The sequence below is a fragment of the Zootoca vivipara genome, chromosome 4 (genome assembly GCF_963506605.1).
Source record: "Zootoca vivipara chromosome 4, rZooViv1.1, whole genome shotgun sequence".
NCBI classification, from domain to species: Eukaryota; Metazoa; Chordata; class Lepidosauria; order Squamata; family Lacertidae; genus Zootoca; species Zootoca vivipara.
Genome location: NC_083279.1, coordinates 46,994,585 through 47,019,719, shown reverse-complemented (window position 1 = coordinate 47,019,719; position 25,135 = coordinate 46,994,585). Strand labels below are relative to the sequence as shown.

The 25,135-nt window shown below is 39.4% G+C and overlaps 1 protein-coding gene across 1 annotated transcript in view; it reads left to right on the top strand.

Moving 5' to 3' along the window:
• TRAPPC10 (trafficking protein particle complex subunit 10) overlaps positions 1-22,982 on the top strand; it is a 44,708-nt gene extending 21,726 nt beyond the window's left edge. The window contains exons 8-23 of the mRNA XM_035115112.2: positions 540-686; positions 1,631-1,745; positions 2,422-2,498; positions 3,225-3,316; positions 5,665-5,805; positions 7,150-7,262; positions 8,670-9,184; positions 12,074-12,215; positions 13,846-14,004; positions 15,245-15,471; positions 15,981-16,081; positions 16,526-16,652; positions 17,618-17,788; positions 18,504-18,681; positions 19,396-19,590; positions 20,667-22,982. Of these exons, the coding sequence (XP_034971003.2) occupies positions 540-686; positions 1,631-1,745; positions 2,422-2,498; positions 3,225-3,316; positions 5,665-5,805; positions 7,150-7,262; positions 8,670-9,184; positions 12,074-12,215; positions 13,846-14,004; positions 15,245-15,471; positions 15,981-16,081; positions 16,526-16,652; positions 17,618-17,788; positions 18,504-18,681; positions 19,396-19,590; positions 20,667-20,905 (2,739 nt within the window). The 3' untranslated portion in view covers positions 20,906-22,982. The remainder of the gene's footprint in view (positions 1-539; positions 687-1,630; positions 1,746-2,421; positions 2,499-3,224; positions 3,317-5,664; positions 5,806-7,149; positions 7,263-8,669; positions 9,185-12,073; positions 12,216-13,845; positions 14,005-15,244; positions 15,472-15,980; positions 16,082-16,525; positions 16,653-17,617; positions 17,789-18,503; positions 18,682-19,395; positions 19,591-20,666) is intronic.
• The last annotated feature ends 2,153 nt before the right edge of the window (positions 22,983-25,135 follow it).

Genomic DNA, 25,135 nt, shown 5'->3' with positions numbered 1-25,135 from the left:
TAGATTTCTGGGTGATTTGAAGTATGTCAGCAAGGATTCACACTCCTAGTCGTTTAACGATAGCTACAACCAAAAGATATTTTTAAATTTAAAGTCTGTTATGATGAGAAATGCTGTTGGAGGTGGGAACCAGGAGTAGATTTTTTGTGTCAAAGGACTGTAAGAGTGTCTGCTCATAGTTTTACATTGCCTCCTGACACTATTTTGCACCTGACTTCCTTTTGTTGGGTCTTGGGGTTCTAATAAAAAGACAAACCCAAAGTAAATCCCGCAAATCTGAAGTCTTCCCAACCCTGGGAGCTTAAGGGTCGTTTAGGGTCGCAAGAACTTGAGCCTCCTTTGGAAAGCGATTACCGTAGCTAGTTTGTGTGGAGGTTTGTGGTGTCTGGCAGGAGATGATAGATTGTCCTCAAGAACTAGCTTTGTGTTGCACACAACCCCTCTCCCCTTTAAAAGCCGTTAGTACTAATCAATACATTTTTTGCCTTATAAGATTAAACGTTGGTTCTGAACGTTGTCTTTGTTGTTCTTATCTTTAGGTCTCTGTTCCTCCTGGCGCTTTGGACTGTTGGGTCTTCTTGAGCTGCTTGGAGGTTTTGCAGAGAATTGAAGGTTGCTGTGATCGGTCTCAGATTGATGCCAATGTCTCCCACACAGTCGGCTTATGGAGTTATGCCACTGAAAAGGTAAACAAAGGGAGTGATGCATGTTGCCAAACTGTCAGTGGATAAGCTTCATAGTTATAATCAGTACAACATTTGTTTATTGGGAGATAGGCCAATATGATACTGAAGTTCTGCTTCTAACTCAACAGATAAATGTTCGCAAGGGCAGTGCACTCATTTTTCTTCTTAACCAAACACTGTACCAGGATACATTTGGCTAGCCACATTCCCAGATAATGAACTTTTGTACTTCTTGCATCAGTCTAGCTGACAATCCCCCCCCCAAAGACCTTGGCATGTGCATACAAATGTAGTTTTTCATGGGTACATTGGGTGAGGGGATTAGCATGTGCTCGCCCAGCCCACCTGCTCAGCATGGCAGGCTATTCTCCACATCGTACACTGGGCAATTGTATTTGCATAGGGGTGTTACATGTCTGCAGTCCGATGTGTGTAGGACCTACATGTACTCGATGCAATTGGATCCTTCATGTGATAAACTCCATGTTGGGATATGACCAATTGCAAACAGGGGAGTGGGATTTTACATGATTTTGCAGATTATACAAATACTGTGAAGCATCTGGTTGGTTACTGTTTTGGAAAGAATGCAGAGCTAACAGACTAACTCAGTATGGTAGTTCTGTTGCAGGTGCCCTGTAAGATTTTGGATGTGTTGGGGTGGCGATGCATACATGTGACTTATAACATTGTTTGAAATGAATCTGTCAGGCTTAAGACTGTTTCTTTCATCTGCTTTCCCACTCTTATCAGTTGCTCACATTTATTTTCTGGAAATATAGATGTTATTCGCTGGAAACTTAGCTGTTATTGAGGCGTTATGATTGTCAAAATAAATTTGTAAGGTGTTGCAAGACTGTGTGACTTGGGAGTTAAAAATGTAGCCAGTGTTTTCATATTTCTCTTGTCATGGAGTACAATGGCAGAACTTTATATTTCTGCAGTTGAAGTCCCTGGGTTACCTATGCGGACTTGTGTCAGAAAATGGGCCCAACTCAGAAGATCTTAATCGAACAGTTGATCTTCTGGCAGGACTTGGAGCTGAACGCCCTGAAACAGGTATTTACAGAAAATGTTTTATGAAATTATGTGAAGGCCCAATAAGTTCTCTTGATGTCAGTCATGCTTTTGATGGACAACTATGGTTTGCTTCAGTATTTGCCAAAGTTATCCATGTTCAGAGACAGTTTGTTACTGAAATGTTCATACTGAAAAGGGATTAATCTTCTCCACAATGCATGTAGCTGGACTGGTTTTTTAAATGACACTTTTAGTCTTGCTATACAGTGAAAATTTAAAAGATCACTATTTCCTTTGAAAATAAAGAAGAGTAGAACTGTGTTCCTGTTAACATAAATAGTAATACAATTGTAGAGTTGGAAGGGACCCTGAGGATCATCTAGTCCAACCCCCTGCAGTGCAGGATTAGGCAGCTATCCCATATAGGGATCGAACCTGCAATCTTGGTGTTATCAGCACCATGCTCTAACCAACTGAACTAATTTTTTGCACTGACAGAATATTTGATATATCAACTAGATGTGCTGAAATAAGAGCAAATCAAAGCCCACATTTGAGTTTGAATCATAGCTAGAAAACCCCACCACGTAATATTAATATCTTAGTTCTTTTAAATATAGCACAGGATAAAGTGCAGTGTGGTGTCTTCCTGTATTAATTTTAGTTGCCTTTTGAAAATTGAAGTCTTACATCTGTCCTATTTTATTTTGTGAAGCCAATACAGCACAATCTCCTTATAAGAAACTGAAAGAGGCCTTATCATCTGTAGAAGCTTTTGAAAATCACTACTTAGTAAGTATACCATATATATTCTGCATGTAGACAAAGAGAACAAATAAGAGAACAAAATATTATTGAGTGTATAATATATTGGGTGTAGTCAATATTTGCAGCAGAATACTTTTCCTAGGGGTATACTAGTTTAAGAAATAGTATAGAATCATAATCAGTGTCGGGAGGGATCTTCGAAGTCTTGATTCAAAATGGCACCCAGCACCCAAAAGTTGGCAAAAACCACTATCCCACCTTGGGAACCCTTGTGGCGAGTTTAATGGTGATATCTCAATAGGTGTCCAAACCTATAGAGAACAAACGGATAGACTTTCAAAAATGCATAGCTGATGAAGATAACGAGCATAACATACTTGAATATATGGAGGCTGGGTCTGTAGTTAAATGTTTGTTTATATAGCTTTTTACATAGCCTCTTGCCCTGCATATTTTTATGCTGAATGACTATAATGTCAGTATCTAAATACAATGGTGGAATTCTTGTATGTGTAATTAGCTTTTTAAAATATTTGCCAGATATTCTAAGTTTTCAATAAGTAATCAACAACTTACAACAGTGCAAAAACAAACAAACAAACAAACCCAAATGAACTTTGGAAAAGATCTTTGTGCTCAATCCGTAGGATATATGCTTCTGAATATATTTAAACATAAAGTTTTGGAACAAAGAACTGTTGTAAGATAGCTTGTCCTAAAGCCTCTTGTCTTCCCTTTTGTCTTATGTAGGATCTTTCCCATGCCACTATTGAAATGTACAAAAACATTGGAAGATCTCGCTCAGCAAAGCTTGTTGGAAAGGATCTGGCAGAATTTTATATGTAAGGAAAACTTCAAATGGTTGCCTTTTAAGGAACAAAACTTTTAATCGGAGAGGGAGAGGGACTGTGGCAGTGCATCCTTGTTGATTCTCCTTGATATCTCAGCTTTTCACACCATTAACCATGGTGTCCTCCTGGATTGTCTTTGATACGTTGTTACAGTTATTCCACTCTATGTACAGGTCCCACTTGGCATGCCTGCTGTGGGGTCCTGTAGGGTTCCGTTTCACCCTCATGCTCTTCAGTATCTATGTGAAGCTGCTGGGTGAGGACATCAGGTAATTGGAAGCACAGTGTCAGCAGTGTAGAAGCTGGGTGGGTAGGCAGATCTTTGGCCTCGGAACTAGATAGGTTCCCTTATTTGGATAGGGTTGCATTCCCTTTATAATAATAGTAATAATAATTTATTATTTATACCCCGCCCATCTGGCCAGGTCCCCCCTGCCACTCTGGGCGGCTTCCAACACACATTAAAATACATTAAAATATCACAGATTAAAAACTTCCCTAAACAGGGCTGCCTTTAGGTATTTTCTAAATGTCAGGTAGTTGTTTATCCCTCTGACCTCTGGTGGGAGGGCATTCCACAGGGCGGGTGCCACTACCGAGAAGGCCCTCTGCCTGGTTCCCTGTAGCTTTGCTTCTCACAGTGAGGGAACCACCAGAAGGCCCTCGGCGCTGGATCTCGGTGTCCGGGCTGAACGATGGAGGTGGAGACGCTCCTTCAGGTATACAGGACCAAGGCAGGTATATAGTTGGAAGTACTCTTTGATCCAACACTGTCACAGGAAACAGATGGATTCTACATCTTGAAGTACCCTTTTCGCACTCCATCTATCTTACCAGCTACATCTGTTTCCACATAGAGGTAACTCAACTGCAGTGACTCATGCTCTATCTGAACTACTGTAACACAGCTTACAAATGATTCAGAAACTCCAATTAGTGCCATAATGCAGCTGCCAGAGTATTGTCTGGGGGAGCCACGGGGAATCGCATTAAAACCAATCCCAAAAGATCTTCAGTGGCTGGCTATATTTTTCCAGGCTGAATTTAAAGTCATAAATGACTTGGGATCCAAGTATGTGAAGGATAGCTTCACCTAGTTCCCAGGTCAAAGATCTGCCTACCCACCCAGCTTGTCCAGGCTCTTGGATCTGGAGGGGAGGCCCTTCTCAGGGTCCCACTATTAGGAGAGATGCCTCATGCGATTCGGCCACATCATTGGTGGTTCCCAAATGGTGGAATGACTTCTCCCTCAAAGTGTGATTGGCACTGACCTTGTTAACATTTTTGTGGCAAGTGAAAACATTTCCTGCTTGCCTGAGCCTTTCAGGGATTTTAGTTGTTTTCTCTACAATGAGAACCATCTCTAGGGTTTGATGTTGATTTTATGGACTTTTATCTGCTGGCTTTATTGACTGTGGTTTTAATGGAGATATAAATCATTCTGAGATCTTCGGATAAAGAGCAGGCTGAAAATATATTTAATAAAATAAATAATAGATAATGCACTTAGAAATTAAGAGACGTTTTAGGCACATGTTCTGAAAATAATTGGAAACAAACAAACAAAAAACAGTTAGCTTCTCTATGCTGCAACAGCAAAAATGCGTGCTCAAAATTGTACTAGCTATCCTAATAATTAGATCCCTAAGCACCATTCCTTTAGATATGGAATCTAAGACAACGAAGGGGTAAATGCTCTGTAGTTCTATCAAGATCAGGCATCCCCAAACTTCGGCCCTCCAGATGTTTTGGACTACAGTTCCCATCATCCCTGACCACTGGTCCTGTTAGCTAGGGTTCATGGGAGTTGTAGGCAAAAACATCTGGAGGGCCGCAGTTTGGGGATGCCTGATCAAGATGCACACAACTTAATATTATCAAGTACACTATGAGCTGAAAAGCTTCCAAGGTATTCTAACAATCCATTGCATGTACAATGAATGTTAAGCATATTGAATAGCGTATTAGTTATTTTATTACTATATATTTATCATTATTACAGCATAAAATTTACATGCCGCTTGATTGTAAAAAAAAAAAAATCAATGCTGTTTGCAAAAAGATAAAACAATAAAATCGATAAAAATTCACAGACATACTTTAAAACATATAAAAGTTTAAATACTAAAATTGATTAAAATCACCTCTGCTTTCCAAGCATCTGGGTAGGCTTGTCTAAGCAAGAATATTTTCAGCAGGTTCCGAAAAAAGTACAGTGAAGGCACCTGCTCTATAGTCACCTAATCTATAGTTCATGTTTGTAGCGGAGGAAAGGTTTCCATTTAAAAAAAAAAAAGTAAACTGCTTTCCCTGTCCCTGTGTGTGACTCTTTTCCCAAGGAAAAAGAAGAGTCCTCAAAAGGCTGAAGTCTACCTTCAAGGAGCATTGAAAACCTACCTTGCGGAGGGATGGGCATTGCTTATTACGCATACACGGAAGCAGCTAGCAGAATGCCAGAAACACCTCGGACAAGTGGAAAAGTATCCTTCAAAACATAGGGTATGTCTTAGGTACATAGGTGCTTCGTTGGGGACGGTGGGTAGTATAGCAGAGGGTGCGCAGTATTGTCACCCAAGGATCGCACCCATAACCCTGCAAACTCTTCAAAACCAAAATCTTGCAATTTTTTTGTCAAAAGTTAGCTGTTGGAGCTGCCGGGCTTTGCACATAACTGCCATAAAGACCCTGGCACCACTTTTATTTATTTTTTATTTCTTAATACATATATACTACTTGATAGTAGACTACCGTGGAAGTGGTCCACTGTCGCAGCCGGTCTTCTCTCCCTCCACTCCCTAAATCTGCTCTGGAGAGTTAAGTGAACTTCCATAAGGCTTAGAGGAGAGGAAATCCTATTGCGTGAGGAAATCCTATTGCACGTAACCCACTTAGCGCCATGCTAATGTCACGTATATGCTAATAGGATCTGAACTGGCAATGACTCTCCAGGGAAGAGAACTTGGGATCGTGGTTGGTAGCTTGGTGAAAGTGTGGACCCAGTGCGTACCAGCGGCTAAAAAGACAAATTCCACGTTAGGAACAATTCTGGTTGCTTCACCTCAAGTCAAGAAGGATATTGTAGAGTTCAGGAAAGGGCAGCCATACTGGTCAGGGTTTGCTATGAAACGTCTGACTCTTCAGTTTCCTCACAGTTTGAGGAATCCTTATGAGCCTCACAGTTTTAAGGAAACACTCCTGAGCTCCAGATGGCAGAGGGGATGTGATGTCATCATTTATTATAATTACTACTATTAAATAATTACCAAGCAGGTTTGTTTTTAAATGTAGAATTAGGTGCTAAGATTATTATATATATATATATATATAAAAGGTAAAGGAACCCCTGACCATTAGGTCCAGTCGTGACCGACTCTGGGGTTGCGCGCTCATCTCGCATTATTGGCCGAGGGAGCCGGCGTATAGCTTCCAGGACATGTGGCCAGCATGACAAAGCTGCTTCTGGCAAACCAGAGCAGCACATGGAAACGCTGTTTACCTTCCCGCTGTAGCGGTTCCTATTAATCTACTTGCATTTTGACGTGCTTTCGAACTGCTAGGTTGGCAGGAGCTGGGACCAAGCAACGGGAGCTCACCCCGTCACAGGGATTCGAACCGCCGACCTTCTGATCAGCAAGCCCTAGGCTCAGTGGTTTAACCACAGCGCCACCTGGGTCCCCATATATATATATATATATATATATATATATATATATATATATATACACCTTTAACATGAATGAAGTATTTGTCGTTGCATCAAGGTGGCATATTATTTGTGTGTATATGTATACTCCTTTCTCCACACTTCCTTAACTTTGTGCCAGCTATCTACAAACAAGTAGTCTTTTAGCTGCTGATAATCACTTAACGGAAGAAGAGCGCAAACACTATTGCCAAGAAATATTAAATTTTGCCAAACAGCCCTCAGAAGGTGAAGGTAAGACTTTCAAGAGAGACTTATTGTGAAACTTCAACTAGACAATCTTTCTTACCGTAATAAGTTAGGGCAGAGTGGGGAACCTTAGGCTTCTCTGCCTGGCTGTCAGGACTCTCCCCAGATCGCCAGACCTAACTTGGATTTTTGTTTTCCCTGGCTGGAATATGTATTCAAACTCTGATAGTGTCCCCTGCCTTGCCTTGCCGGAGGCTAGCATGGTGTGCGAAAGTATAAAACTAGCCTATTGTACAAATTATATTCGTTGCTCTGTGCTCTTTTGCCTCTGTCTTTACCCACCATGGGCACTATCCAGGGTATTGCCCTGAAGGGGATGTGGCCCTCAGTCTGAGAAAGATTCACCACTCGTGAGCCAGTGGCTTTTGGTTTTGAATGGCTTTTAAAGCAAGATTAGTTTCATCATCTAGTAAGATTTCAACTTGCTCCTTTTTGAAGGAATAACTTTCTATAGGTGATTCCATTTCTTTTTTTTAGTCCCTTCAGTTTATTACATGCTGCCCTCTTCTGCCTACTATTTTGTTCAATTAACAGCTTCAGAAATTTACTAAAAGGATGCTGTGGCTTTAGGTATTGTGTGATTATACAGAGCTCATAACATTTGCAGAATTAGGTTGCAGAGTTTAGTTTCCTGGAAATCTCAGCTTTCATTTTTATTGCACAAGTTTCTAGCCCATCTGGTAGGCAAGATGTACTTGAAAGTATGTTAAAAATGAAGCTAAGAGAGTGGCTGAATTAGATTTCTAGTAGTTCGGAAATGGGGTTTACATAGTACTCTAGATAGTTATTTGTCTCCCCCCCCCCCAGGAATAGGCCAATTAGAAAAAATTATGCAAAGCATATAGATAGCATATTATGCAGAATATATTGTCCAAATGTGTTTAGGTTGCAGAATTTGGGCTTTTTGACACAATTAAGCAAAAGTGATGGGCTGTATCCAGCATTAATGATAGAGAAGACCCATTAAAATTCATGGACATGGCCAACTTAGGTCTATTAATTTCAGTGTATTTATTCCGAGTATGACTTAGTGTGTTACAACACAATATATACACTGCAGCTGGAATTCAAAGAGTACTTTTGATGAGCCCAAAGACTTGTATTATCCCTGCATTGCAGGGGGTTGGACTAGGTGACTCTTGGGGGTCCCTTCCAAGTCTGCAATGCTATTATTCCATGATTGCAGAACCTCCAGAAATGTTTCCACTCTGAGTCTGGAGATACATTGAGGCTTATGAATCTGTGTCCCTAAAGTTGTGCTGAGATTCACAAACCAAGAGTTTATGCTCTTCTTTAGAGTTGCTAGGTCTTAGTTGAATGGTAACTTTGCTTTGATTACACTCATATGGTCAATAGAGTTTCACATGTATCTTATTTTATGTTTGTTTGCAGATCAGAAAGTTTTACTGTCCATGCATTCCTTTGCACAGCTGAAGAACCTGCATTTTGACCCTCCTAATGCAGTGGTCCATGTGGGTGGAACATTGTCTATTGAACTGACGTTGGCAAATCAGATGCCCATCGCGGTGAAAGTGGATCAGGTTGCTATTAATATCCATTTCAGCATTGAAAAAAATAGCTACCGGAAGACAGCTGAGTGGCTCACAAAACACAAGACTTCAAATGGTATTATCAGCTTTCCAAATGAGGTTGTAGGTCTCTCTCTATCAAGAAGTAGCTTGCCGATGTTGGAGTTGTATGAGATGTATGAAAGGAGCCCCTCGGATAATTCCTTGAACACAACAGGCATCATCTGCAAAAATGTGCACATGCTGTTGCGAAGGCAGGAGAGCAGCTCTTCTCTGGAAATACCCACGGGGCTAACTCTGGAGGATGGTGCCCACGTTTTAAAATGTAGCAACTTAATACTGGAACCAGGGGTCAATAACATAACTTTCAGAACCCAGGTATGTTCTTACATAGCAGTAACCTGGCATTGCTCCCTTGCCTGAAATTTGCAACTCTGCTACTTCATTCTTTTAGCGCCTCTCACGCCTGGCTAGCCTTGACTTATTTAGAAGAAAGGCTTCTAGCTGTGCCAGGAGGTCTGGCTGGTTCTGTGACATGTATCTGTAGAAAAGCAGGATTACTCTTAGCCAAATATCTTTTAACACATTATTTTCAGTTCTTGTCACTTCTCTAAAGTTTAAAAACTTTGAGATGCTTAGCTGGAATTAACATTCAATCTCTCTCCCAGCTACCGTGCTCATTGTCAAAACAGTGTGCAAAAAATGGTTTTAGTCAAGCTTGCTGAGAATTAATTTGCAAGATGTTTAAAGTGATAAGCGGTCTCTTGATCATACAATAGAACTTTTAATAGCACAAAAAACCCTGCACTTCAGCTTTGTCTGGTTCGCCAGCTACGGTCAATACTGTACAGAGATAGCCTGACCACTGTAGTCCATGCATTGCTGACCTCAAGGCTGGATTACTGCAATGCGCACCATGTGATGAATGGCCTTGGGTCTGGTTCAGAAGTTCCAGTTGGTGCAGAATGCAGTAGCCCAACTTCTGATAGGAGCTTCTGGTCGAGAACATGCTACATGGTTGTTAAAACCACTGCACTGGCTGCCCATCTGCTACTGAGCCTGGTTCAAAGTTGTCATCATAATTTACAAAGCCCTGAACAAGTTAAGTCCAGGGATCACCTGAACCTTTATATCCCAGCTCCATCACTGAGATCATCTGTAGGAATGTCGATCATTCCTCAAGTCGGTGAGGCTCATTAGACTGTAACAAGAATTCAAGTCTTTAGTGTCCTGAGCCCCGTCCTGTGGAATATTCTGCTGATAGAGATTCAGCAGGCACCTTCTGTGCCATCTTTGAAAGACCTGCTGAAAATTGTTCTATGCACTATGCAGGCGGTTCTGAATACATCCTTCCACAATGGTTAATTGATGTCTGTTTTTAACTGTTTTGTGTGGTTTTATTACACAGTTTTGTTTCAGTGCTTTGATACATATTTTTAAATGACATAGTGCCATGCAAATATTTTAATAAATTAATACTATCAGTGGCTTGTTCAAATGTTTAATTACTGCAGTGTCTTGAATTTCATAGGTACATATATTTTTAGTAGGAGAGAGTAGTGGATTGCTCACTTTTTGTCAGTCACTTGCTATATATTAGCCAATTTGTCTAAAATAGGACTAGGCTATGTATGGCCTACATGTGCTTTCCCCAGCCAGTGTAGTAGAGTATACTTGGTTGCCCTGAAGCCACTGCCATTCATGCTCAAAGCAGAGTAGGCAACAATGGCAAAGCAACTGGAGTTGGATTAAAAGTGGGTAGATGCCTCCCATAATAGACTAGACTGGTTTGAAATGCTTAAGCATTGCACTTCTTTAGCTTTATTGTGAGTTCATGCAACCTAATTTTGAAAGAGTGCAATGAGCTGAAACCTCTGCTCCGCTATCCTCAAGCAATGGCCATGATGTATCAGAAACCTTTCTTCAAGCATTGTGGAGTGCAAAGTGCAGGTCTTTGTTGTTCCCTTCTTATGTTTCAGAACTTCTCTGCAAGCGAGGTTGACTAAATGTACTGCGTGCATCAGAGGCCAGTGCTAGCAAGCCAAAGTTTTTGGCCAAGGGACAAAATGTATATAGCCTTTGGCAGTAGTAGGTCAAGCGGTACACCTTTCAGTAATTTGAACAGCTGTACCATTCAATTACAGCCTAGCCACCTCCTGGCTGCAGACAGGAATTGCAAATAAATGAGTTCTGTATTAATATATTACCACAAAGTTCATGAACACGTTTTAAGTGGTATTTTTACAGAGTGCTCTACAGCAGTCGTAAACACAAATGTTGGCTGATGTTCTGAAAATACCACAAGGAAACATCGCGTAACAGCATAGCGGAGAACAATTGTTGCTTTAGGAGTTATGTCACCTTTGATGTAAAAAAATTACACATATGAATTTCTGCCACAAAGCAGACTGCTTACCAGTATCCTTAAATAAACCACACTTCAATATTTTTGAAGTTATTAAATAATCAACCCTCTCCCATTTTGTATAAATGGGTGCCAGCAGAAAAATAAAACTACAGTTGAATAACCTTGAAGTTACATGGTTTCTTTCTCTCACACATACCCCCAATTTGATTTTCAGCCTGCTATTTTAAGACTGTGTGTTTATTATGCAAGAGTCCATGTGTGGTGCAGTCAATTATAAGTGTAGGGGAGACATTAACTTAATAACAACACACCTCAAGCTATTCGGACACTTGCTGTTCTATACATACAAAATCTGGATATACCAACAGCCACACACTCATACAACTATGCAGCCCTAAACTTTTATTATTGCAATGTAGCCTGTTTTGCATGAGTATATGTTTATATTAAGAATATAGTAATTACTATTTATTCAGTATTTCCTGGTGAAAATAGTCTCCAGGGGAGTCAAGGTACTCACAGTATAAACCCCCCCCACATTTTTTTATAAAAATAAAAGAATTAAGCACTGTACAGAGATAATAGTAACCAATGAGAATTTCAATACAATTTGAAAAGCAACACACATATGCCCAAGAAAATCCATGTATCATAACTAACTCAAAGCAGACCTGTTTAAGGCCCAGCAGACCAAAATAGCAAAAGTAAAGTCTTTACCTGGTGTTGAAAAGCTGTTAATGATATTTTTTCCTGTATACAAATTGTTGTTGTTGTTGTTGTTGTTGTTATTCTGGTTTCCACATATGTGTCCAGGTGATTTACAGAAATATGAAATGTTCTGTCAGATCACCTGGTAAATCTGGGATACCTAAAGAATATTGTTTTTTATTTTCTCATAGGGCAAGGATCCTGGAACATACACACTCAGGCAGTTATGCATTTCAGTGGGCAAAATGCAGTTTGCCCTTCCTCATATTTACCCAATAGTGCAGTATGATGTTTACTCTCAGGAACCACAGCTAAAAGTGGAGCCATGTACTGGTAGGTAAATTTGCTTGAAACTACCATGTTTCTCCAAAAATAAGACACCATCTTATATTTATTTTTCCTCAAAAAAACACACTATGGCTTATTTTCAGGGGATGTCTCTCCCCCCCCCTCCTCATTCCACGGTCAGCATTGCTGCTGCGCCTATCACTATGTCTTATTTTCAGGGTATGGCTTATATTCCTTGAATGCTTAAAAACCCTGCTATGGCTTATTTTATGACTACGTCTTAAAATAGGGGAAACAGGGTATGCATGTTAATTTCTCTTGCTACGTGTCTAAATTAGCTACTTTCCAATTTGAAATACGTTCTGCAATTTATGAACTAATTTGGAGGACTAAATTCTCAATAACTACCTAGCTTGCAACAAGAGTCAAATATACAAATGCTTAACATTTTGAAATACACTATCTATTTTCAGTGTAACGTGTTTTTGCACTGCCTTGATAGTTTTATTGAAGGGCAGCCCTAGATAGCTTTTTAATTAAGATTGTCAGCTAGCTGCCATTGGAAATGGTTTGCTCGTAACCTTGCAGAACAGCTACATAAATCTTGAGCAATTAGACATTCATGCACCTGGTGCTTTGGAAATAAATGTACATTACATAGTTTAACTTAATGAGGCCAAGGGAAACTTTTAATTGATTTTGTTCCTGGAGCCACTTTTCTTGCCAAGTAACTTCCTACCATATCTGTTGCAATATCTGAGCACATTCTAGGTTGTGAAAAATTGTGGAACGCATGCCTTGTCTTATCTGACTTTCTTCAGTTTTGGGGAGTTTGTTTTGGCTGTTTCCAATGCAGGAAACTATTGATCTCATTTACTTAGAAGAGCTTCTCAATCAAGGAAGATGCTGAAATACAGCCTTAGCTGTGAAGGCTCTTGCTGTGGAACTTGTTCCACAGCTGAATCCACCAACTTGAAAATTCTGTATAGGATTTTCCCTACTTAGAGAAAGTGAAGTTTGCATTTCACATAATTATTTTGATCATTAATATGCAAAAAAGGAGGGATGCTGGAGGATTCCTGTTTCTTCTGGGAGTGAAGCTACCCTTTCCCCCTGCATACTGATTTGTGGGTTGGTCCGCAATTTAAAAACCAACATATGCATGGGTCCAACAGCACATCTGAGCATACTGTGGTTAAGTTACTAGCTGCTCTAAGTAGCTGTAGAATGTTAAAGAGAGAAGGTGGCTCCCAGGCCTTGTTGCAAGGACATTATTATTTTTCTTTTATTATAACACTGAAGATTCTATCTATCTATCTATCTATCTATCTATCTATCTATCTATCTATCTATCTATCTATCATCTATCTATCTATCTTATCTATCATCTATCTATGCATGTAAACAGGACACATGGACACAAGCCAAGATCTGGAAGCCAAGTTTCAACCATGGCTTCATATTTTGGCTTTCTGGCTAGCTACCAACCACAGATTCTCAGTTTGGACATAATAGCTAGCACATGTTTCCTTTGCTTGCACAAAGGGAAGGGCAAAGCAGGAGCAATCTTGGTGTATAAACCAAGATTTAATCATCCATATGTAGCCATTGTGGTTGTTTTAAGACAGCAGAATTAATTGTTTCTCTTCACCACTACTTCATTTTTGTTCTCCAGACAGCCTTTTGGCTGGGATTCCTCAGAAGGTAAAATTTACAGTGACTACTGGCCATTATACCATAAAGAATGGAGATGCGCTCCAGCTAAGTAATGCTGATGCCATGCCAATTTTGTACCATCCAGAGAGTAAAGCTGTGATTTACTCAAACACAAAGGGTATGTAGTTTCAGTATTATACTAATATTAGTATTTTGATGAAAGAGGGCTTCTTGCAGCCAGGATATAGAAATGCCAGAGGAGCTGCGTGGTAATTGTAGGTGTAAGAACTTGGCCTCCAATTTTATAATTACTTCTTAAATCTGTTTTACTATAATAAGTTTAAGCTTTTGTTGGTCACAACCTTAAGAAACCTGGTACAATGTAGTATGTAGAGTAGCTGCTTCAGATGTTTTAGTTCTCTGATTCTCTGCACAACAGTCTGAAAACATATGGCAGGAAAAATACACTTGGAAGCAGTTTAATCTTTTATCAATTCCGAGAAGAGTTGTTATCCCAAGGGTTACCATATAAATTAACTTTATCTCAGCACCCTCCCCGCTAACTAATTTTTTGTTCACCATCATTCAGAAGTGTGCATCAAAACCATTCTAAGCACTTCTTTATTAGCAGCTTTCTGTTCCAAGACGTAAACACCAGTGTTTAAGAAAGGGAATTGGTTGTGAGAGCTTCCAAATAGGTAAAGTACTTCAAATATTCTGGCGCATATCCAACTCTGTAGAAGTGGAGTTCTTGTGGTGCAGGACTGGGTAACCTTTGGTTTTCTGAATGTTCCTGAACTACAGCTCCCATCATCCTCTGCCAGCATGGCCTAATGGCTAGATATGATAGGACTTGTAGTCCAAAACATCTGAAGAGCAGAAAGTTGGGGCGGCTGCTATAGAGAACTGCTTATGTGTATCTGAAGAAGTGTGCATGCACACGAAAGCTCATACCAATGACAAACTTAGTTGGTCTCTAAGGTGCTACTGGACGGAATTTTTTTATTTTGCTTATGAAAAGCCACTAAACAAACTGTTGTGTGCTGCCCATGTAAGTCTCTGGATTGCATAATGACTTTGGTACAGTGGCCAAAGCCTTGAGATCATGCTTGTCTCAAAGAAAGGGCATTAGATGTATATGTTATAACAACTGCAAAAAAGTTACTTAGTGGGTTAATTCAGACAAATATCAAGCCATTATTTCTGTTAACAGTACAGTATAAGGTAAACCACGCTTTTGTGGTTTCCTTTCTTCTTCATCCCTACTGAGAGTCCCCAAAAGTTACCCCACACAGTAAAACCCAGTATGGTTTGTTGGTTTAGAGGCAATGCCACACTTTATTTTGAGGAATACCATGTATTTGGAGTGAAGCGATTATTCTTAATTATTGTTTAATTGATGTGTTATGCAATTGTAGAAAAGGCATCGGAAGTATCTCTAATGATCCAGTCGTCTGAGAAAATTACAAGCATCAGCTTACCAGTGGCTCCTGCTTACCACGTGATTGCCTTTGAACTCGAAGTCTTGTATTTACCATCAACCTCAGTAAGTGTGCTGGAGAATGAGAACCTGGCTAGCAAAGAGCTTCAGAAAAAAAGCAAAGAGGAGATGTCTTACAATCATATGGCTACAATTGACCAAAAAGTAAGTTGGCGTGAATAATGTAATACTTCATAGTCCTGTTAAAGTAGATACTTCCTTTGAGATTGTAAATTGATTTATTACACCCAGAATATTAGAGGAATGCTGTGCTCGTTGGGTCCACAAAAGAAAGCTGTGTAGTAAAATATTTTTAAATGTAAAGATATTTTCCTCTGTGAACAAAAGCTGCATTGCAAAACACAACATTTTAACCACAGCTTTTTGTTCTTGAAATACACAAAACATCACTGCCTGAAAAGAAGGTGATGCTTTGTAACTTCGTTCCTGTTCTAGCTATCTTGCTCTAAAGCAAATAAAATGTGCCTAGTGTACAGTGACTGTGGAAATACAAGAATATAATTATATATTTAAAAAACTCTGATTTTGCTTTATGTTCTTATTTCCCCTCCCAATAAAGGGTACACTTCTTAAGAAATATTGCAACTATTCAAAATTAGAAAAATTAAAATTTCAATAATAACCTGAATAACTTTATTCTGTCTTGCCTGCAGGTAACCATTGATTGTCCGTGGTCAATTTACTCCACCATTATTGCACTTACATTCAGTATACCCTTTACGGCCAAACATTCCTTGTTATCAGCAGGCAAAAGGTAACTTTCTCAAGGTCTCCCTATTAATTCATCATAAAGATATGTCTTACTACAGCTACAGTTTACAACATAATATGAATGGGCAAGGAGTTTTGAACACCTGGCCTGTTTTCTCCCTCCTTTTGTGCTTCATAAATCAATGCCAGACCTGCTTACTTGAGAGTACAAATACATAGTGATATGGTAGAGTATTTTTTAATTCCACCTTTTCCAATCTAGACTTTGAGTATACTCCAATCTAGACTTTGAGTAATCTAGACTTTGAGTATAGTGGTTTGTTTAATTTAAATGTAATTTTAGCATGATTAAACAGTGCTATGAATATGTAGATCTCTTTTTCTCTATTATTTAAGCCTATAGCTGCAATATATATATATATATAAAATACATAACAAAGTAGCTCTTTGCAATATTAAAAACATGTGTTTTCCTTTTTATTTTTAGGAAATACATACAGGTTTGCATGCAGAACATGTCAGATATCTCTTTTAAGTTATCTGACAGTAGTCTTAAAAGTTCTGGCATTTGCACAGATTTAAGTCTTAATCCTCTAAACTCCAAAGCTGAACAGGTAGGCTTTTTCACATCTGTTGTTTTTTCATAAGTGTATAGAAAAAGCATTATGAACCTCAGCTCAATGGAACTCATTGACTGTGTTTGAATGCCACACCAAACTGGTAGGAAAACATAAATGAACCTAGCTTTCTCCCTAGCTCACATGCTACCTTGCTCCCATATTTTGCTCCTGCATGGCCAGGAGAGGGAGTTGGAAACTTTCTCTTCCATATTTGGTTAGCTGTGGCTTGTCATATTTGTCTGGAAACCGTACAAAAGAAAAAGGAGAAAAGAAAATTGAGTCAGGTTTCAAGTCCTACACAAAAAAAATGTGGAATAGCAATTGCTGGAGATAGTTCTACGAGAGGAAAACCAAATAGCAGTTGGTTGCAGCCCTATTGATAGAGGGAGATTCGTGCACAGAATTCTCACAGCATGAACCTCAGTTTTGCTGTTCACAACCCAAATTATGCCTGCTTCTCTCCTCCTTGCTCCTTCCAGCTCATGGCTGGGAGAAAGCAAATCACAGCCTGTGACTTAGCAATATGTGAGAACCATGGATCATGGTTTGTTTGTTTCCAGCAATCTGCAATCAATAATCCGAGAACAAATGTTGGCCACACAATAATGATTTGGGAGCAAAGCAAAGCACAATCTTGGGTTTGGATGTAACACTAAGCCAGGCCTCGTGGTTTGCTTTCTCCCAGCACCAGCCAGGAGGGCTGAAACAGACACAGTTAGCCATCATAACTAACCACAAGAGCTAGACATTTGTTTTAAGTAAAAACCAATGTGAGGGATCCAGGGTTCTGAGCAAACTATTCAGCCTTGAGGGAAGGGGTTGCTGCATGCAGTGCTGGTGACGAATACACTGTCCACCCCTGTAGAAATGTGTTTTTGTTTTTTTAAAGTATATATTTTCTGTTCTTTGTTAGCTAACGCCAGAGTGACCATTGACAAACTCATAACTCTCTCTTTCAGCATATCTACACTAAACAAGCAGTATTCTTTGTATGGGAGCTGAAGTGGACAAAAGAACTTCCCTCATCTTTGCAATGCCAGTTTTCAGTGAACTTTTGTTCAGCGCCTTCTGAAGAGCACTCACTTTCTCTGAAGCCGTACACTTACGAATTCCAGCTGGAAAACGTTTTTGTAAGTTTTTTGCCACGCTGACAGCTAGATCAGATAGGTTGGAGATTTTCCAGAGTGGAAGCAGGCAGATTCATACAATCCACATTAAAAGATTGTGGAGTGGGGGGGTGGGGCTTTCAAATGTTGATTTGTTTAACAGTATTCATTTACTGCTTGCCATTATCACACAATCTCAAAATGGTTTACAGGAGTAAAAAATTCCATATTGTAATTCTGGAAGACTCGAAGGGTTGGTTTGTGCCAGGCACTTGCCACATTGAGACCACTCGATCACTGCTTGGCAAGTGACTCTTACTGTTCCTGCAGTGTCTAGAGCGGATTATCTGTGGATTGGTGGTGGCATAGAGATTTCCGCATGACAGCAGTGCCCCATGGGACAAGCCATTCTAGATGTTACAACCTCCGTGTGGCGCAGTTGCCACATGAAACCATTAATGGTTTAAGGAAACCATTGTATGTCAAATGTAATGTTTGGTACTTGTTTAGCATCAATAGGTTTTGGGCTTGTTTGTTTTTGCGATACAGAGTTGACCTTCAGGCTTTCGCCTTAGCTTTTGTGGCTTGGTCCTATTTTTTATGGAAAAGTAGAAGACAGACTTTCTCCTACCCTGCCAATCTCCCTTTACTGATAGATTATCTTTCCTAATCAGTTTAATTGTGGAAATGTTTAACCTTGTGTATATAATGACCATGAATATCATTGTGCTCCTGCCAGACATTATATAATGTGAAAGCTGAGATTTCCCCCCCATTGGGGGCAGAATATTGTAAAACAGGCTCGTTGTGCTCACTGGAGGTGTCGATCACCCGCCTTTCAGACCTCCTGGATGTGGACAAAGATGAAGCATTGACGGAAACTGATGGTTACTGCACAACAAAGCTAATGTATGAAGGTAGGCATACTACTTGGACTGCATTTTGTGTGGTTTAGTCACTCAGGTCACCCAAAAGTGTTTGTAGCTCTAATATCCAAACATTTGACCCACCCCCCAATTATGTTGAATTAGGTAAAGGTAAAGGGACCCCTGACCATTAGGTCCAGTCATGACCGACTCTGGGGTTGCGGCGCTCACCTTGTGTTATTGGCTGAGGGAGCTGGCGTACAGCTTCCAGGTCATGTGGCCAGCATGACAAAGCCGCTTCTGGCAAACCAGAGCAGCACACAGAAACACCATTTACCTTCCTGCTGTAGCGGTACCCATTTATCTACTTGCACTTTGACGTGCTTTCGAACTGCTAGGTTGGCAGGAGCTGGGACCAAGCAACAGGAACTCACCCCGTCGCGGGGTTTCGAACCGCCGACATTCTGATTGGCAAGCCCTAGGCTCTGTGGTTTAACCCACAGCGCCACCCGCGTCCTATCTTGAATTAAGTCTATAGTAATTCTTAATCTTACAGCTATCAACAGGATTTTAAATATGTGTATGTATCTTCATCAAATCATTTTGCTTGTATGGCATCACTGACTATCTCATGAAGCTTGTAAAAGGACTACATCAGACATCTTATATTGTTCCCTCATAAGTGTGACTTATACAGTATTCAAAATGAAAAATGGGTCTCAGCAACTGTTTCCTTTTAATAATGTTTTCTCTTTTTATTTCCAGTTGTAGACAATAGTAGTAACTGGGCAGTCTGTGGGAAGAGCTCAGGGGTAATATCTATGCCAATTGCAGTTCGGGCAACCCACAAAGTACACATGGAAGTCATGCCACTCTTTGCTGGATACCTCCCTTTCCCTGATGTTAGGCTATTTAAATACCTCCCGCACTACTCTGCTCACTCTATGCAGCTCGATGCAGGTAAGCATGTATTCCTTTCAATGCTTCATTTAACGGCCTGAAAAACATATAATCTTGAACAGTTTATTTAGGTGCTTATATGAATGTTTAAAATGCACTAGAATTTTTCAGCTGGGAAAGTTGGAAAGACATGTTTATCCTGATTTTCAGCAAGAAGGGTCTCCCAGGGTGGCTTGCAGAATATCAGTAATGAGATAGTATCCGGCTTATATTTGAAAAGACACAATTCAAAAAGAAAAGGTATTGGGTGAGATGAGGAAACTAACACTTAATTATAGTTTTCATGACTAGCTGGAATGGGAAAGATTAGGAGAGGAGTCACACATTGCTGGTTTTTGAACAGAGTCAGTGGAAAGGCTGTGGACTTCCACCCCTTTCTTTCTGTCTGCCCCCATCGTCTGATGGAACGGCTGCTGACAGAGAACGTTTGCAGTCCCATTTCTCCTGTAGCTTGATGGCATGGCATAACACACATTATGTGCAATCATTGCCTTGGAACGCTTTCAGCGCTCTTATGCTCGGGACTGGCAGATACTTGAAGTATGATTTAACAGTTTCTTGCTCTTGTGGGAGTTCCAGTAAGTACACAGAAATCTATATCTGCTAGGGCTTCCCCATTCACTGCAATGCTTTATTTACTGCGTTTATATGCTGCCCTTATGCCAGGGCACTCAGTAAATCACTAAAACAAAAACGAGGTACAGAAGATGCAACAGTGAAACAGCAGAATTGTTTCAGACCTTTGGTCCTTCCAGGAGTTGATGGAATGGACTCTCTGGCCTGTTTTTTGCTTCCCCTTCTGGGCACCCAAGTCTGTAGCCTGTGGAGGGTGGAAAAGGGACTGCCCTGAGTGAGCACTCTCAGGCCAGTGGCAGTTTTTTCAGGAGCTGATGGCATGAACTGCCCAGCCTTGGGCTCTCTTCAGTCTTTTTAGAACAGATTTTTTAAAATGTTTCTGTAAATAACAGGTCATGCAGTGACGTCTGATTTTTTCTAGGCGATGAACCCTAAATTGATTATAGTTCATACTATAGATGCACATGGAATAAAGTTTTGCATTTTTGTTTTTTAAACAGATAGTTGGATCGAAAACGATAATCTCTCCGTGGACAAGAATATGGATGATCAAGCTGACAGCAGCAGCATAAAGAGCAGAGGCAGCATACATTCAGCAGCCAGTGCAGAACACAAAGGTTTACCAATGCCTCGGCTGCAATCGTTTTCACCTGGACAGGTCTTCAACTCCAGCTCTGGCATGCAAATCCTTGTCATTCCCAGCAAGGATGATCACATTCTGGAGGTCAATGTCACATGACAGCTCTCTGTACATGTGCATGGACATGCACATGAGACTTGAAAATGAATGCACTTTAAGGGATCATAACCTGATTGTTCTTCATTTGAAACATTCTAACGCTAACGAGGCCTATGGCAACTCAACACTTACTGGCCCTGGAAGCATCAGACAATTGTATCAATTTAAATGTACAGTGATGCTTGTGTCAGCTAGTTTATATTGCTATTTTAGGGTGTTTGTGTAAAATGAATTTTGGGGTCTCTCTCTCTCTCTCTCTCTCTCTCTCTCTCTCTCTCTCTCTCTCTCTCTCTCTCTCTCTCTCATCCTGCTGGTGAAATAAAGGATACTTACTGCAGTTTTCTCTTTATTTTCAGCAGCTTCCAGAGCTGCTATTTTTTCCAGGCGGAGTAATTAAATTTCTGTTCAAAGAAAATTTCAGGTTGACATACAATAAGCCTTGCAGTGTAGCTGTTAATGACTGAAGTGTGTGCCTTTCTGGTCACACAACTGTTTGGTTTCCTGGACCAGGATAGCTATCCAAATTTCTGTATAGAAATTCTTAATCCTACAGCTATCAACAGGATTTTAAATATGTGTGTATATTTTCTTGAGGACTTAACTTCTTCTGTGCCTTGGGATACATATGAAACTTATTAGCCCACTCACACTCTTGAATGCATACCATATAGAGAGGCGTTACTTAAGCTCACTGGGGAAACACACATACACCAGGAAGCAAGTAATGAAGTGGCACATAAGTGGTTAAGTTGGAAGTAAAGTTTCACTGAACAAGCTTTCCCCCAAGTTTGATATTTAAATTATTTAAGGTTACTATATTGAGTCTCACTATATAGCTTTCATTCAATATTTCACTTGATATTTTTAAAACCAAAGTTTATTTGTTTCTCCTGTCCCAACTACTGTTAACTTATTATTGACTACAGAGCCATATAACTATATATATATTTGCACCTTATTCTAAAGTAATCTGAGAAGAAGCAAATAAAGCCAAGGGTTACTTGACTGCTTTTCCAGTATGGTTATTAAGTTCCTACTATTGAACCTCTTCTGGTCCAGCAAACTGCAGTTACACCATTCCAACTGATTACTTTCAGTTGTAAATTTATTGTACAAATGGTTATTTAAAAAAAATCTAAACTAAACTGATATAATGTCTGTGTATAATTTGCTCCCAGAATCAAGGACGAAATAAATGTCTTTTTATTGGTGTGAAAATCAAAGCTTGTAAATAAGTCTAGTGCATATAACTTTTTCCAGCTCTCAAACTGTATTTTTGTACATACCACATTTCCGTAAAACTTGTGGCTACAATCCTAGCTGATGTTACACAATAATTCTCTTCTTGCAACATATGCAGCCTCTTGGGGAACAGCCTTTGTTGTATGAACAAGCGTTGTAGGAACACTGAGAATTCTTGGTTCTTTCCATAGCTTTTTAATATCTTTGAGGCAGGAGGCAGTAGCAAACCAAATTTGAATTCTGAAAAAGTCTGGTGTGTATTTTCCAACACTGCGTGTATCTGTTAATTCTTGATTTACTTTTCTCATGTCTTAAGAGCAAATGAGGTTTTATTTTTAGAGGGAGCAAAAAACAAGCACCATGAATTTGCCAGTACAGTGGTGCCTCGCTAGACGAATTTAATTCATTCCACGGGTCTTTTCTTATAACGAAAAATTCATCTAGCGAATCCCATAGGAATGCATTTTAATTTTTTTTGAATTTTTTTGCCCATAGGAACGCATTAATTGAATTTCAATGCATTCCTATAGGAAACCGTGATTCGTTTTTCATAAAACGAATTCGTCTAGTGAGGCAACCTCCACTCGAAAAATCCTTTCGTTAAGCGGAAATTTAGTTAAGCAGGGCATTCGTTAAGCGAGGCACCACTGTATTTGGTTTTGAAAGTTAAAGTAAGTTGAGTTTTCTTTTTGGAATTAGAAACATACACTTGTATTTGGACACTTCTTTTCTTGGAGTTATAATAGGAGGTTGGCTGACTGTCTCTTTGTGTTTAATTTACTTTAATTAAGTTAGGGAAAAATGTCTGCAACCCCTTAAACGTTTTTCAACAAAATTGCCTCTGTACCTTCTTTCAATTATAAGAATTAATGAGACTACACAATATTCATATGTACACACTTCAATTTTCCATCTAAACGATAAAATGAATTTAGACTTGTTATGGCCCTTCTACATTGAATACATGCGAACAACAGCTTGAATGTTAAAAGTACAATTCGAATGTGGTGAACAACTTGATACCTTGATTTTGGGTCTTTCACAAGAAATGATTTTATTAGCAGTTAGTGTTGATGTGTTTTCTCTGGTTTGGTTTTAGAGCACCGTAACATTTTTTATGCTTACGTTGAAATGGTGGACTTCACTAAAATGCAGCAGAACCATAGTCTAATCACTACTTCAGGAGACTACATGTGTATAATATGGAGAGGGAATTGGTTTCTGGGTAAAGATGTAAATAATCAATTTGCAATATGTGTATCTGAAAAATTAAGGATTATGCTATTTATAGATATCTGTCAAGCTTGTAAATACTATCAAATGGGTTAAAGGAGTATAATTTTTGTGAATTTCACAGGTTTATTTGTGACTGGAAAAATTAACTCCCACTATGGAAATTAAAGTTCAACAATGACATTTGTGACACTTCCTACTTGTAGTTCTGTAAGACTGTTAACACTCCACAGATGATTTAAACATAGAAAAGCAAACTGTAGGGAAAGGATATTCAGCAACACAATTACCCAGTCTTATTTCTGATTTTAATTGTGCCATGAAACTTAGGGAATAAACGGTCAATAAAACCCCCCAGAAAAGCCAACCAGTAGGAAAAATGAATAAAAATCTTGAATATTTTAAACAAAAGTTGCTTACAGTTCTGACATTCAGCTTTCCTTTATATGTTCCTTGGGATTTCTAGGTATTAAGTGGCTCTAAGCTGAGCTGATCAGCTATTTTCAGGCAGCTTTTCTATTAGTAGCATCTGCTGGCTCTCAGTTAATTTATTTTGCAGGACCAGGCTGAGCCGCAAGAGTACTAATAACCTTAAGATAATTATATGGTGGTTCACAAGGCTTAAACACATGCAACTACTTTAGCTTCACTGTTTTCTTTTATAATCCTACCAAGAAGTTTTATTCTCTTGTGTTCTCCTGATGTTTCTTGGTATATTTGGGGTATCATATATGTATGTATCAGAGCTTTGGGAAACAAACATTGTCGTTCCTAGTTTAAGGAGTCACTACAGAAGAAACCTGGCACCAGCTTATTCTGGCAACTACTTTAAATGGTGTTGATTCTTGCAGTATGATGAGTCTCTTTTGTGAACTGGGTGACAAACCAAAGCACTGCTACTACATTCTGGTTCAAAGGACAATGCTTTTTGGAGGAAGCCGCCTGCAAAATGCCTGCGTATTGATTGTGCATCAGAATGGTTTCTCTGGCGCTACACCTGACACAGATCTTTGGCTTCCAGATCTAGGAATGAATTTCTCCAGAAGCACTACCTACTGTCAATGGTTACTGTTGGAAAAAGTACTGCAGAGTGGAATGTGCAGGGAGGGGAGTAGAGTTCACACTGATGTGAAAGTTTCTTTAAAATAGAAGTCTTCAACCTTTTCTTACCTGGGATACAATTTTAACCTAAATAAGCATTTGGGGACTAATTTACTTTAAAGATGATTTTTCTTCCAGTTTTACATTTTAACTCTGGATAAAATTAGTTGTATACGGTACTACAAATAAAAGTGACAGTATAAAGGTGGTTTATAGTTCATACTAGCTTACTTGAAAAGCAGACTGTGGTAGGAATCTGGAATTCATAAACTAAATTTTGCTAGCTACCTCTGACCTGTGCCAAGCCCACCCTTTTTAAAAACAGTACTTGATCCAGGATTGAGATTCCACCCTCAAGAAATCCACACAAGTTTTCCATCTGATACACAGCTCATCATTATTGGGTTGGGGTATTATTTAGGTGGGGGCGGGGGTTGTTGGTGTTACTGATACTATTTTATTTTTGCATATTTTTAGATTTATGCTTTAATGTGTAAACTGTTTTCTTTAGTTGTGTACTTTTTGATGTGTCTTATTTATTCTTTGTTACTATTTTTGTTATATACTTTTTTTTAATTTTAAGCCACCTTGAGCATGGTTTTAGCATGGAAAGGCAGCATACAAATAAAATTATGTATGTAGGTATCAATCATT